The 13,705-nt window shown below is 39.2% G+C and overlaps 1 protein-coding gene across 33 annotated transcripts in view; it reads right to left on the minus strand.

Moving 5' to 3' along the window:
- Window positions 1–13,705, minus strand: part of KMT2C (lysine methyltransferase 2C) — a 298,808-nt gene that overhangs the window by 216,488 nt on the left and 68,615 nt on the right. For all 33 annotated transcript variants that reach the window (XR_012433087.1, XR_012433088.1, XR_012433089.1 and 30 more), the window contains one exon: window positions 10,348–10,436. Coding sequence is in view for 25 of the 33 variants with exons in the window: in XM_074036399.1 (XP_073892500.1) it covers window positions 10,348–10,436 (89 nt within the window). In the remaining 8 variants the exon portion in view is untranslated. The remainder of the gene's footprint in view (window positions 1–10,347; window positions 10,437–13,705) is intronic.

Raw genomic sequence — 13,705 nt, forward strand, 5'->3', positions numbered from 1 at the left:
TCATGAGACTGAGGCAGGATAATCGCTTGAACCCGGGAGGCAGAGGCTGCAGTGAGCCGAGATCACGCCACTGCACTCCAGCCAGGGCAACAAGGAAAAGGAAAAGGAAAAGGAAGGAAAGAAAAGAAAATCATAAGGGAGAGAAAATATATTTACAGGACCATACTGTATTTATTGATACTATAAGTTTATGTCACCTGTTTACAAGACTGTCTAGCTGAAATAGTGGGCAACCTCAGGTACAGACATCCATCTATGGTATAAATCAAGCAATTCAACTTTTTCTTGTATGTCATGACTTTGCTTCTTGTGGGGAGCACTTTAGGCATCATTAGTGGCACTTCATATGGGTCCCGTGGTGTTATGCACAATTTATAGCATTGCACTAAACATGATGAAAGATACATGAAAAGCGCCAGAGATCACTTTTTACCAAGATACCCAATTTAGTGGAGAGATGAACTGCTCAAAGATGATTGGTATCCCATGGTGTTTTAATCAGATACTTGCAACACTTGAGTGCACTGCAATAACAACAGGAGGTGGCCACATAATTATTACAGTTGTACAGTATGTACTACAGTAAATTTTATTCAGTTATTATTTAATACTACATCTTTACATTTGTTTACATTTCTCTCAACTGCCAATGGTACCACATACAGTCTTTAAGTGTGTGCTTAAGTTTTGAAAAATTTTAACTTTCAGTAATAGATTAGTGTATATTTTATGGTAGTAAACAATAAAACAGACAAGTATCTACATATACTTTATGCATTAATGCACATCTTTTTCTTAATTTTTTAAATATTTCTAGGCTACACAGTCCAGCTACGCATTTTTTCAAATTGTCACAAATCTCAAAAAACATTCCCAATATATTTACTGCAAAAAATCCATTTATCAGTGGATGTACACGGTTCAACCCCAAGCTATTAAAGGGTCGACTGTTTCAGAAAGGAGGGAAAATCTACACTCAGTAATATCAGAAATGAAAAATGGGACATCACTACAGATCCCATGGAATCTTAAATAATCAAGAAATACTATTAACAACTGTATGCCCACAAATTTAATAACCTAGATGAAATGGACCAATTACTTAAAAGACACAATATGCTCAAGCTTACACGAGAAGAAATAATCTGAATACGCCTAAACCTATTAAACAAATGGAATCAAAAATTAATAAACTTCCAATATTAAACATACCCAGTTTGGTTCACTGCTGAATTCTCCCAAACATTTAAGGAAGAAATTATACCACTTCTCTATAATCTCCTTCAGGAGATAAAAGCATAGGGAAGGCCGGACACAGTGGCTCACGCCTGTAATCTCAGCACCTTGGGAGGCCGAGGCGGGTGGATCACCTGAGGTCAGGAGTTCGAGACCAGTCTGACTAACATGGTGAAACCCCGTCTCTACTAAAAATACAAAAAATGAGCCAGGCAAGTTGGCGGATACCTGTAATCCCAGCTACTCAGAAGGCTAAGGCAATCGCCTGAACCTGAGAGGTGGAGGCTGCAGTGAGCGAGATCGCACCATTGTACTCTAGAGTCTGGGCAACAAGAGCAAAACAATGTCTCCAAAAAAATAAAAGCATAGGGAATAAAGACACTTCACCAATAAGGATACACAGATGGCAGATAAGCATATGAACAGATGTCCCACATTATACGTCATCAGGGAAATGAAAATGAAAACAATGAGGCATCACTACACACCTATTAGAATGGCCAAAATCTGGAACACCAACACCACCAAATATCAGTAAGTACACAGTGCAACAGAAACTCTTATTCATTTCTAGTGAGAATGCAAAATGGCACAGCCACTTTTGGAAGACAGCTTGGTGGTTCCTTACAAAACTACAATACTCTTGCCATACAATCCAGAAATCATGCTGCTGGTATTTACCAAAATGAGTTGAAAACTTACATCCACAACAAAAACTGCACATAGATATTGATAGCAGCTTTATTAACTGCCAAAACCAGGGTGTAAATAGAAATTCCGTCAGTAGGTGAATGGATAAATTGTGGTCCATCCAAACAATGCAATATTATTCAGCACTAAAAAGAAATGCACTATCAAGACATGAAAAGACATGGAGGACCAGGCACGGTGGCTCACGCCTGTAATCCCAGCACTTGGGGAGGCCGAGGCGAGTGGATCACCTGAGATCAGGAGTTCGAGACCAGCCTGATCAACATGGAGAAACTGTCTCTGCTAAAAACACAAAATAGCCAGGTGTGGTGCATGCCTGTAATCCCAGCTATTCAGGAGGCTGAGACAGGAGAATCACTTGAACCCGGGAGGTGGACATTGAGGTGAGCCGAGATCGGGCCATTGCACTCCAGCCTGGGCATACACAGCAAGACTCCGTCTCAAAAAAAAAAAAGAAAGACAAGACATGGAGGAAACATAAATGCATATTATTAAGTGAAAGAAGCCAGTCTGAAAAGGTTATATATCCTATATGATTCCAACTAACTGACATTCTGGAAAAGGCAAAACTATGGAGACAGTAAAAAGAATAGTGGTTGCCAGAGGTTAGCAAGGAGGGATAATAGGTGGAACACAGAGAATTTTTAGGGCAGTGACTATGATACTATGATAGACACATTTCATTATACATTTGTCCAAACCCACAGAATGTACACCAAGAGTGAACCCTTATGTGAACTATGAACTGTGAATAATGTGTCAGTGTAGGTTTAAAAATTGTGACAAATGTACCACTCTAGTATAGGATGTTGATAATGAAAAGGGCTATGCATGTGTGGGGAAGGGGATTTATGGGAAATTTCAGTACCTTCCTCACAATTTTGCTACAAACCTAAAATTGTCCTGAAAAATAAAGGCTATTTTTGGCCTGGTGTAGTGGTTCACACCTGTAATCCCAGCACTTTGGGAAGCAGAGGTGGGCGGATCACCTGAGGTCGGAGTTCGAGACCAGCCTGACCAACATGGAGAAACTCCATCTCTACTAAAAATACAAAATTAGCTGGGTGTGGTGGCGCATGCCTCTAATCCCAGCTACTCGGGAGGCTGAGGCAGGAGAATCAATTGAACCCAGGAGGCGGAAGTTGCAGTGAGCCGAGATTGCACCATTGCACTCCAGCTTGGGCAAGAAGAGTGAAACTCCGTCTCAAAAAAAATAAATAAAATAAAGTCTATTTTTAAAAATTTATGCTAGAAGTAACTGAATGTATCGATGTGAACTCACATTTGTAAGTGTGTGTATAGATCTGTGTAATTACAGTCCTCTCAAAACAGGGATATGTTCTGAAATATGAGTCATTAGGCAATTTTGTCACTGTTACACAAACCTAGGTGGTATAGCCTACTAAAAACCTAGGCTACTTGGTATAACCTAGTACTCTAGGCTACAAACCTGTACAGCATGTTACTGTACTGTTTACTGCAACTATAACACAATAGTCAAGTATTTGTGTATCTAAACATATGTAAACATAGAAACAATGGTAAGAATACAGTGTAAAAACACAAAAAATGGTACACTATATAGAGTACTTACCATGAATGGTGCTTGTGGGACTACAAGTTGCTCTGGGTGAGTCACTGAGTGAATGTAAAGGCCTCAAACATTACTGTACACTAATGTAGGCTTTATAAACACTGTACATTTAGGCTACACCAAATTTTTAAAATATTATTTTTCTTTGCTCAATAAATTATCCTTAGCTTACTGTAACATTTTTACTTTATAAATTTTTTAAAACTTTTTGACTCTTTTGTAATAACACAGCTTAAAACACACATTGTACAGCTGTATCAAAAAAATCTTCTATAAGATTTTTGGTTTTAGGGTTTTTGTTTTCTTTTTTTATTTTCTGTTTTTGTTTTTTTTCTGGGGTTTTTTTTTTTTTGTTTTGTTTTGTTTTGTTTTTTTAAACTTAGTCCAGGCCTACACAGGGTCAGGATCGTCACTATCACTGTCTTTCCACCTCCACATTTTGTCCTACTGGAAGGTCTTCAGACAAGGAACTGTCATTTCGTGTAATAATGCCTTCTAATATAGCTCCTGAAGGTTCTGCCTGAGGCTGTTGTACAGCTTTTTTTCTTAAGTAAAAGGAGTACACTCCAAAATAATGATAAAAATTATAGTATAGTAAATATACAAACTAGTAACATAGTCACTTATTATCAAGAGTTATGTACTGTGCAAGAGTGTATGCAGTATACTTTTGTATAGTACATATAACTGGGAGTACACTAGGTTTGTTTATACCAGCATCACCACAAATATGTGAGTAATGCACTATGTTGCGCTGTGCTATGACATCACGACAGCTATGACATCATGACAGCTATGACATATTGAGGTGACAGAAATTGCTCAGCTCCATTATAATCTTATGAGACCACTGTCATATATGTGATCTGTTGTCATTATGCAGTGCATGACTGTACTAGTATATGACTAAAGTGGACTCACATAACTAATTCTCAACAGAAACAATTGTAATATGCATCCCTTGAGTCTAGATTTTTGTTCCTCATACTATTCTCCACTAAAAAACTACAAGTCCTTAGAGAGCAGCTGATTTCATACCTTGGGGCAGGGAGAATTTTAAATGGGCCTGAAAAATGAAACTTTTGCCAAAGAGCATAGAGCTCTGAAAGGTTCTGAGATGTTATTTAAAAGGACTCAGAAGCCAGCTGACAAGAGGCTCCCATGAGCCAAACTATGACAACTTGAACACTAGGAAAAAATGTTTAATTATAACTAACTGAATTATAATTAGCTAATTATAATTAACTAAAACAAGTCTGCAAAGACCTGATTATGTGATTCTCAAGAAAAAAGAAGTTTCTCTCCTCCTCAAGTAACTAGCACTTTACTCAAGTTTATTTTATTCATATAAAAAATGCGCAGAGACTGGTAACAGCCACCACCTACAAAAGATGAAATTTTCTCGGCTGGGTGCGGTGGCTCATGCCCGTAATCCCAGCACTTTAGAAGGCCGAAGCAGGTGGATCACGAGGTCAGGAGTTCAAGACCAGCCTGGCCAAGATGGTGAAACCCAGTCTCTACTAAAAATACAAAAAAATTAGCGGGGTGTGATGGCAGGCACCTGTAATCCCAGCTACTCAGGAGGCTGAGGCAGAGAACTGCTTGAACCCGGGCAGCAGGTGAGATAAAGTGAGTGCAGTGAGCTGAGATAAAGATGAAATTTTCTTAACATAAAATATTACCAAATAAGGTTTCTTATTACTTTCCCAATGGCTACCCCTAGATTACTCATTCCCATCCACCCACCATGGTAGGAGATTAATCTTAATTAGTATTCTTTTCTTTTTTCTGAGACAGGATCTCACTCTGTCGCCCAGACTGGCGAAAGTGGTGCGACTGATTACAGGTCACTGCAACTGGTGTCTCCTGGGATCAAGCGATCCTCCCACCTCAGCCTCCTGAGTAGCTAGGACCACAGGGGCACACCATCACACCCAGCTAATTTTTGTATTTTTTTGTAGAGGCGGGTTTTCGCCATGTTGCCCAGGCTGGTCTCCAACTCCTGAGCTCAAGCGATCCACCCACCTTGGCCTCCCAAAGGTCCAGGGTTGCAAGTGTGAGCCACCACGCCCAGCCTAATACCCTTGTATTACTACAAATCATTAAGTAAGCATGTCAAGGCACAGCATTTACAGGGAACAAGAGAACCTTCAAATAAACCCTGGGGTTTTGAGACATACATAGAGAGGTTAAACCCTTGCAGCAAACTTGAATTTGCTTTTAAATGAACTAGAAATTTATGGAACTCTCTCTGTCTGGGTTTATTTGCAGGTTAGTGGTTGTAACAGTTATTCTTTCTTTCACTGTTCTCCTTGCCCTATGTTCACTATGTTCCCTAAAAGAACTGAACAATGGCCTTTCCAAGGACAAAGACAAAACAAAGACTAGTACACTTGGCTGTATTAACTTTAGTAAAAGGCCAGGTTAAAAAAAATAGTTTTCTGCTCCTATTAAAACATTTCTCTAAACTGTATTTGCCTTGACATCTCATAGAAGACAGCATGAGAAGAGAGTCCATGTGTGGGGCTTACTACTCTCAGATAAGGAAAAAAAAACGCCAGGAATTTAGTTTTGTTGTAATGTTTTAAAGTTCCAAGAATAGCAGGTAGCTTAGAAAACATAAAAAATGAAAATTCAAGAACACAATACTGCTTCACTTAGTGAATCCAATTCCTCCTTTGTCCCTAGAAGTATTCTTGGCACTGGGGATAAATGAGCTAACAAGACAAATCCCCTGACTTCATAAAGCTTACATTCTAGCGTGGAAAGCATACAATAAGCCAATATGGAATTAAACGTCCTATCTGTTAAGTACTAGGAGGAAAATAAAGCAGGAGAAGACAAAGTGACAAGTGTTACTTTTTAGAAAAGTTTGTCAGGAAAGGTCTCTGGGAAAACTAACTGAGTAGAGACTTAACTGAAGTAAGGGAATAAGCTGTATGAATATCTGAGAAAAAATTTTTGCAAGCAAAGAAGACAAAAAGTGCAAACGCATAAGAAAGAAGTATGTTTGGTGGGCTCCACGAAAAGCTAGGAGGCCAGTAGGGATGGAGCCCAGTGAACAAGGGAACGTAAGATATGGTTATACAGGTGGCCACGGTCAGATCAATGAAGTCTGAAGACAGTGGTACTGTATGAACTTTGAATTTTATTCTAAATATCACTGGAGTCTTTGGATGGTTGACAGAGGGATTCACTTTGAATTCGGAAGGATCACTCTGGCTACTATGTGTGGGACAAGAGTAGAATGAAATGAAAAGGAAAGGAGCAAGACCAGTTAGGAAGCTATTGCAGCAGTCCAGCGGAATGACAGTGTGAAGTTCTGGAGTAACAGCAGTGGAGGGGTCAAAGTAGTTGAATCCAGGATACACTGGATAGGCAAAGCCCTCTAGTGGGCTGGATGCCTAAAATGTGAAAATGTGAAATGTGAATGTCTAAAATGTAAAACATGAAAATGTGAAATCAAGAAAGATTCCATCTTTTCAAACCTGAACAACATACAGTGGCAATATACCAGAGGTGGTAACATTGGAAGACAGGTTTTCAGGATAACAACAAAAATTTCCAGAGAGGACAGACATCTAAGAGGAGATATTAAGAAGCAAAAGCTGAAAGATACAGGTTGTGTTCAAAGCAAGAAAGAGCTGGTGATGTAAGTTTAGAGTCATTAGCATTTCAATAACACAATAATAGCACAAAAATAGATAATAAGCCATCAAACTGAATAAGACCACCTAATACATAAAATGAGCGAAGAGAATGAGGAAAAACCAGTGGAGGAGGAGTAGGAAAAAAAAAAAAAAACCCAGGAGAATGCAGTGATCTCAAAGTCAAGTTTAAAAAAAAAAGTTTCACTCCTGAGAGTGGTTAGCTGTGTTAAATGATCCTGAAAGGTTAAGGAGGATGAAGACTAAAAGTTGGTTTGGGCAATATGAGATAATGACATTGACAAGAGTAATTTTAGTAGAATGGGAGGAAGAAAGCTTGATTAGAGTGAGCTCATGAGAAAATGGTGAAAAATAAGTAGTAATCACAGGTATAAATAACTCAAGGATTTTTGCTATGATGGAGCAAAGAAGCTGTAGAGTACCTAAAAGGGGATGTCAGATCAAGAGAGCTATTTGTGCTGAAAGGGGGTGGTTCTGCAGCACCCTCCTTATGCTAATGAAATAAATCCTGGAGAGGGAAAAGTTATTGATGCAGGAAAGCAAGGACAACTGCAGAACCAAATCCATAATACGTGAAAGGAGACACAATGTAAGACACAAGCAGAGGAGCTGGCCTTACCCACGGACAGTCTTTATCCCATTTTACCAGGACAGAAACTACAATATATGGGTAGGGATACAAGCAAGAAAATAGATATGATGGTGGATGAATACAGAACTTCTTTTCTAATTGTTCTTTATTTTTTATTTTTTCACTGAAATAAGCAAGATCCATCACTAAAGAATAAAAAATGAGGAGTGTTGGAAGTTTCAGGAGAAAGAAAACGTGGTGAAATAATCATCTTCAATCATCAAAGGGCTGGACACGATGGCTCACGCCTGTAATCCTAGCATTTTGGGAGGCCGAGGTGGGCGGATCACCTGAGGTCAGGAGTTTGAGGCCAGCCAGGCCAACATGGTGAAACCCTGTGTCTACTAAAAATACAAAAATCAGCCAGGCATGGTGGCGGGTGGCTGTAATCCCAGCTACTCGGAAGGCTGAGACAGGAGAATCACTTGAACCTGGGAGGTGGAGGCTGTAGTGAGCTAAGATCACGCCACTGCACTCCAGCCTCGGCAACAAAGAGCGAAACTCTGTCTCAAAAAAAAACCGAAATTTTAAAAAATAATCAGGCCGGGCGTGGTGGCTCACACCTGTTATCTCAGCACTTTGGGAGGCTGAGACGGGTGGATCACAAGGTCAGGAGTTCAAGACCAGCCTGGCCAACATGGTGGAAACCCGTCTCTACTAAAAAATACAAAAATTAGCCAGGCTTGGTGGCGTCTGCCTGTAGTCCCAGCCCAGGAGGGAGACTGAGGCAAGAGAATCACTGGAACCCAGGAGATGGAGGTTGCAGTGAGCTGATACCACGCCACTGCACTCCAGCCTGGGAGACAAGAGTGAGACTCCATCTCAGAAAGAATAGTAACAATAGTCACAATAATAATAATCAGAGCCAGACACGGTGACTCACACCTGTAATCCCAGCACTTTGGGAGGCGGGTGGATCACCTGAGGTCAGAAGTTCGAGACCAGCCTGGCCAACACGGCAAAACCCTGTCTCTACTAAAAATACGAAAGTTATCCAGGCGTGGTGGTGTATACCTATAATCCCAGCTACTTGGGAGGCTGAGGCAGGGAGAACTGCTTGAACCCGGTGGGTGGAGGTTGCAGTGAGCCGAGATCGCACCACTGTACTCCAGCCTGGGCGACAGAGCAAGACTCTGTCTCAAAAATAACAACAATAGGCCAGGTGTGGTGGCTCACGCCTGTAATCCCAGGACTTTGGGAGGCTGAGGTGGGCAGATCATGAGGTCAGGAGATCAAGGCCATCCTGGCTAACACGGTGAAACCCCATCTCTACTAAAGATACAAAAAATTAGCTGGGCGTGGTGGCGGGCACCTGTAGTCCCAGCTACTAGGGAGGCTGAGGCAGGAGAATAGCGTGAACCCATGAATCCGGGAGGTGGAGCTTGCAGTGAGCCAAGATCACACCACTGCACTCCAGCCTAGGCAACAGAGCAAGACTCTGTCTCCAAAAAAAAAAAAAAAAAACACTAAAGCTTCAAAAAGACTTTTCACTAGTAAAAGTAACAATACATAGTATAGAAAAAAATATGAAAAAGAACAGAAATTATGTAAATTCAAGTTTAAAGTAATATAGTAATTAATGAATGTGCACAAAAGGGTGAAATTTAGTATTCTGAACTTCCAAGTGTCATTTTGTTACTCTAACTAGACCTTATTGGAAAGAAAAGAAACTATAGATTATTTGAAGGCTTTCCAAGAATTATACCTATATAATAGCAACACATCTGACAACCATAAGGATTTCTGGGAAAATGTATTTTAAAATATGTAACAATTTTTAATTTTTCTCATAACTGTATGATATTCTGTAAGCATCAAGATGATATTCAACTTCAGAAACAAAGCCTATCACTGTGTCTAAACTCTATCAACTATTGAAAACTTTACCAATGAGAGACTATCTCCTACAGGTATCCTCTAAATACAATATGAATCCTAGTCCCTTTGATAACTTACCACTGACCTGTAAATTTTGGAAACTGCTTTGGGCAACGAACTCTAGCCACCTTTTAGCAGATGTACAACATACAACAGCTTATTTAAGGGCACCTAAAAGTCCAACAGACCAGAAACTATTTGGTCTAGTTTGGCCTAGCCTCTCACAACATTAATTCCACGATGAAACATATTACTTTTTTCAAAACACATATTAACAAAATAAGCTTTAAACAAACACTAGATGGTTCACAGGCCAAAATATACTATGAGCAATCATACTAACAGCCTGGATTACTGTTTCTCCCAGTCTCTATTTCCTTGATAAAACATTTATCTTCAGATATGAAATAATTATACTAAACCAGGGCGTAGGGGAAAAAAGAGAGACACAGAACTCAGTGTTTTTACTTTGTCATTAGTCATCAAAACTACTTAGGCAGATGAGAAACTTAGAGTTCAGTATAAAAACAAATGCTTAATACAGAATATTGTTATACAGATGCTACATGCAGTGCATAGACATATGCAAAGTATCATATACATTCTTATAAACTCTTGAGTTTTGATACCTGTTTCCACAATCGTTTCTGTTTCTGTTGTCTCCAGCCCATCCATGCTGTCCTCATCTTCCACTGCAGTTTTTCCCCTACTTCGAGGTCTATAGGAAAGAAAAAATAAGCACATAGAGTTACATGTTAAATTTTAAGGCTTAGACTTATATTCAACATAAAGCACAATTTGAAGGTATACAAAATAAATAATTCGGGCATTTTTCCAGCATTTTACCATATCAAGTAGAAAATATCAGCGTTTACAATCATTTTCTCCCTTAAATCCAGCACTTCCTTATACTCTCAATGTGAGGACAGACCCACATGAATATAATTGTGTCCTCATAATTCACTTAAGTACTCCTCACTCTGGTTTTGCCCCTCTTTTAGGTAATATTCTGATGTCTCCCTCTGTCTACAGTAGTGGCTTTTAACTACATAATGGGTTCTTTACAAAGTTCACATACCAGGTTTGACTTCTACATTTAATAAAGTTGATGCGAAATGACCAGATACATGTATTTTTAAAAGCTTTGTAAAGGGTACTTTTGGTGACTGTGATGCAGATGACTAAAAAACAAAATTTTTTAAATTAAGCACAATTACAATCATGTCCACCTTACAACATATAATTATGTATTATATAATATATAAATTAGTATATATTTATAATATATACGAATTATATATTATAAATTTATAATAAAATTTAATTTATAAACACTTCAGGAAAGTAAAATAAAGGTAAGAGTCACATAAGGTGAAATTCCTGACCAAAAAAAAGCCAAACTAATGCCTTTAAATTTTTTTAATTATCCTAAATAAGGTACAGAAATGAGTAATAGAAAAATTAGTAACACATAAGAGCAACAAGATATTACATATAAAAACTTAGAAACTGACAAAGCAGTACTCAGATAATTTCAGTGTTTTAAATTATTTCACAGTATTTTAAATTCTTTAAAAGAAAAAGGCTGGGTAGGGTGGCTCACACCTGTAATCCCAGCACTTTGGAGGGTCGAGGTAGGTGGATCATTTGAGTGTAAGAGTTCAAGACCAGCCTGGCTATCATGGCGAAACCCCATCTCTACCAAAACAATTCAAAACGTAGGCAAGCATGGTGGCATGCCAGTAATCCCAGCTAAAGAAAAAAAACAAGGAAGAGAGGGAGGGAGGGAGGGAGGCAACAGAAAGAAAAAATACAAATCAACTCAGTATTTAATCGAAAAACATAAAACATTTAAAAAGTGAAAAACAGCCAACTGTGGTGGCTCGCACCTGTAATCCCAGCACTTTGGGAGGCTGAGGAAGATGTATCACCTGAGGTCAGGAGCTCAGGACCAGCCTGGCCAACATGGTGACACTCCGTCTCTACTAAAAATACAAAACTTAGCCGGGCATTGTGGTGTGTGCCTGTAATCCCAGGTACTTGGGAGGCTGAGACATGAGAATCGCTTGAACCTGACAGATGGAGGTTTCAGTGAGCTGGTATCATGCCACTGCACTCCAGCCTGGGCGACAGAGTGAGATTCTGTCTCAAACAAACAAAAAAAAAAAAAAGGGAAAAACAATATGAAATACAATAATAATATGAAAAAAGAATAAAACAAAGAACTATGTTTTAAACAACAAGAAATCCATTTAAGTCTTGTTCTCATAAAAAAGTTAACCAACCTAGGCCAGGCGCAGTGACTCAGGCCTGTAATCCTAGCACTTTGGGAGGCCAAGGTGGGTGGATCACCTGAGGTCAGGAGTTCAAGACCAGCCTGGCCAACATGGCAAAATCCCGTCTCTACTAAAAATACAAAAATTAGCTGCACGTGTTGGCACACAGCTGTAACCCCAGCTACTCGGGAGGCTGAGGCAGGAGAATCGCTTGAACCCGGTGGGCAGAAGTTGCAGTGAGCCAAGATCACACCATTGCACTCCAGCCTAGGCAACAAGAGTGAAACTCCATCTCAAATAAAAAAAAAAAAGTTAACCAACCTAAACGATGAAGGAGCTATAACATAAAAATATATTAAAAATTAAAGTGACTAGCTGGGAGTGGCAGCTCATGCCTGTAATCTCAGCACTTTGGGAGGCCGAGGCAGGCAGATCACCTGAGGTCAGGAGTTCAAGACCAGCCTGACCAACATGGAGAAACCCCGTCACTACTAAAAAAATACAAAAAAAAAAAAATAGCTGGGCATGGTGGCACATGCCTGTAATCCCAGCTACTTGAGAGGCTGAGGCAGGAGAATTGCTTGAACCTGGGAGGCGGAGGTTGCAGTAAGCTGAGATTGCACCATTGTACTCCTGCCTGGACAATAAAGGTGAAACTCTATCTCAAAAAATAAAAAATTGAAGTAATCAAAGTCTAAATCGTTTTATAATTAAATTACTAAAAACTATCAAAAGGTCGGTCTTCCCAAAAATGAAAAAAAAGGACATATCTGACTCAGAATTCCAACAAACATTGTAAAAACTAATGAAAATAAAAAACTGAGAACAATCCTATTGAATATAATCAGAATGCCAGGATGTCAATATTAGAAATTTGTTAATGTTACATAACAAGTCAAACAGTCAAAATAGCATCACTTCAAACTTCACAGGGGGAGAGGGGAAAGAAGGCAGAACTAAATAAAAAGACTACAAAACCAGAAAGATGAAACAGGGTGATTAAGGAGAGAACACTCTAAGGTGAATCTTATTGTTCACGGACAAAAAGAAAGAATATCTTTAGAATTTATTAAGTAGTTGTTTTTAGGCTGGGCACAGTGGCTCACGCCTGTAATCCCAGCACTTTGGGAAGCCGAAGCAGGCAGATCACGAGGTCAGAGGATCGACACCATCCTGGCTAACACAGTGAAACCCCATCTCTACTAAAAAAATACAAAAAAATTAGCCGGGCATGGGGGCAGGCAATTGTAATCCCAGGAGAGGCTGAGGCAGGAAAATGGCGTGAACCCGGGAGGCGGAGCTTGCAGTGAACCAAGATCACGTCACTGCACTCCAGTCTGGGCGACAGAGAGAGACTCCGTCTCAAAAAAAAAAAAAAAAGAATTTATTAAGTAGTTGTTTTTAAATGTGATAGAAAACATTAAAGTAGAAAGAAGGGATGAGAAAATGTGATCAATCCAACAGCAGGCAGAAAAGGAGTGAAAACAAATGGTACACAGAAAATAACATAAAAAGGTAAATAGAAATATGAATTTTCACAGTACACATAAATGGCTTAAACTGTCATAATGATAAAAATTAATTCACTTGGATAACATGAGAACTTCAGATTATATAAAGCAAACATTTGCAGAACAAAGAGAAATTGATAACTAATCATTAGAGAGACATTAACATCCCACTCTCAGAAACTGATAGATGAAACATTATA

This window comes from Macaca fascicularis, chromosome 3, assembly GCF_037993035.2.
Source record: "Macaca fascicularis isolate 582-1 chromosome 3, T2T-MFA8v1.1".
In the NCBI taxonomy this organism is placed as follows: Eukaryota; Metazoa; Chordata; class Mammalia; order Primates; family Cercopithecidae; genus Macaca; species Macaca fascicularis.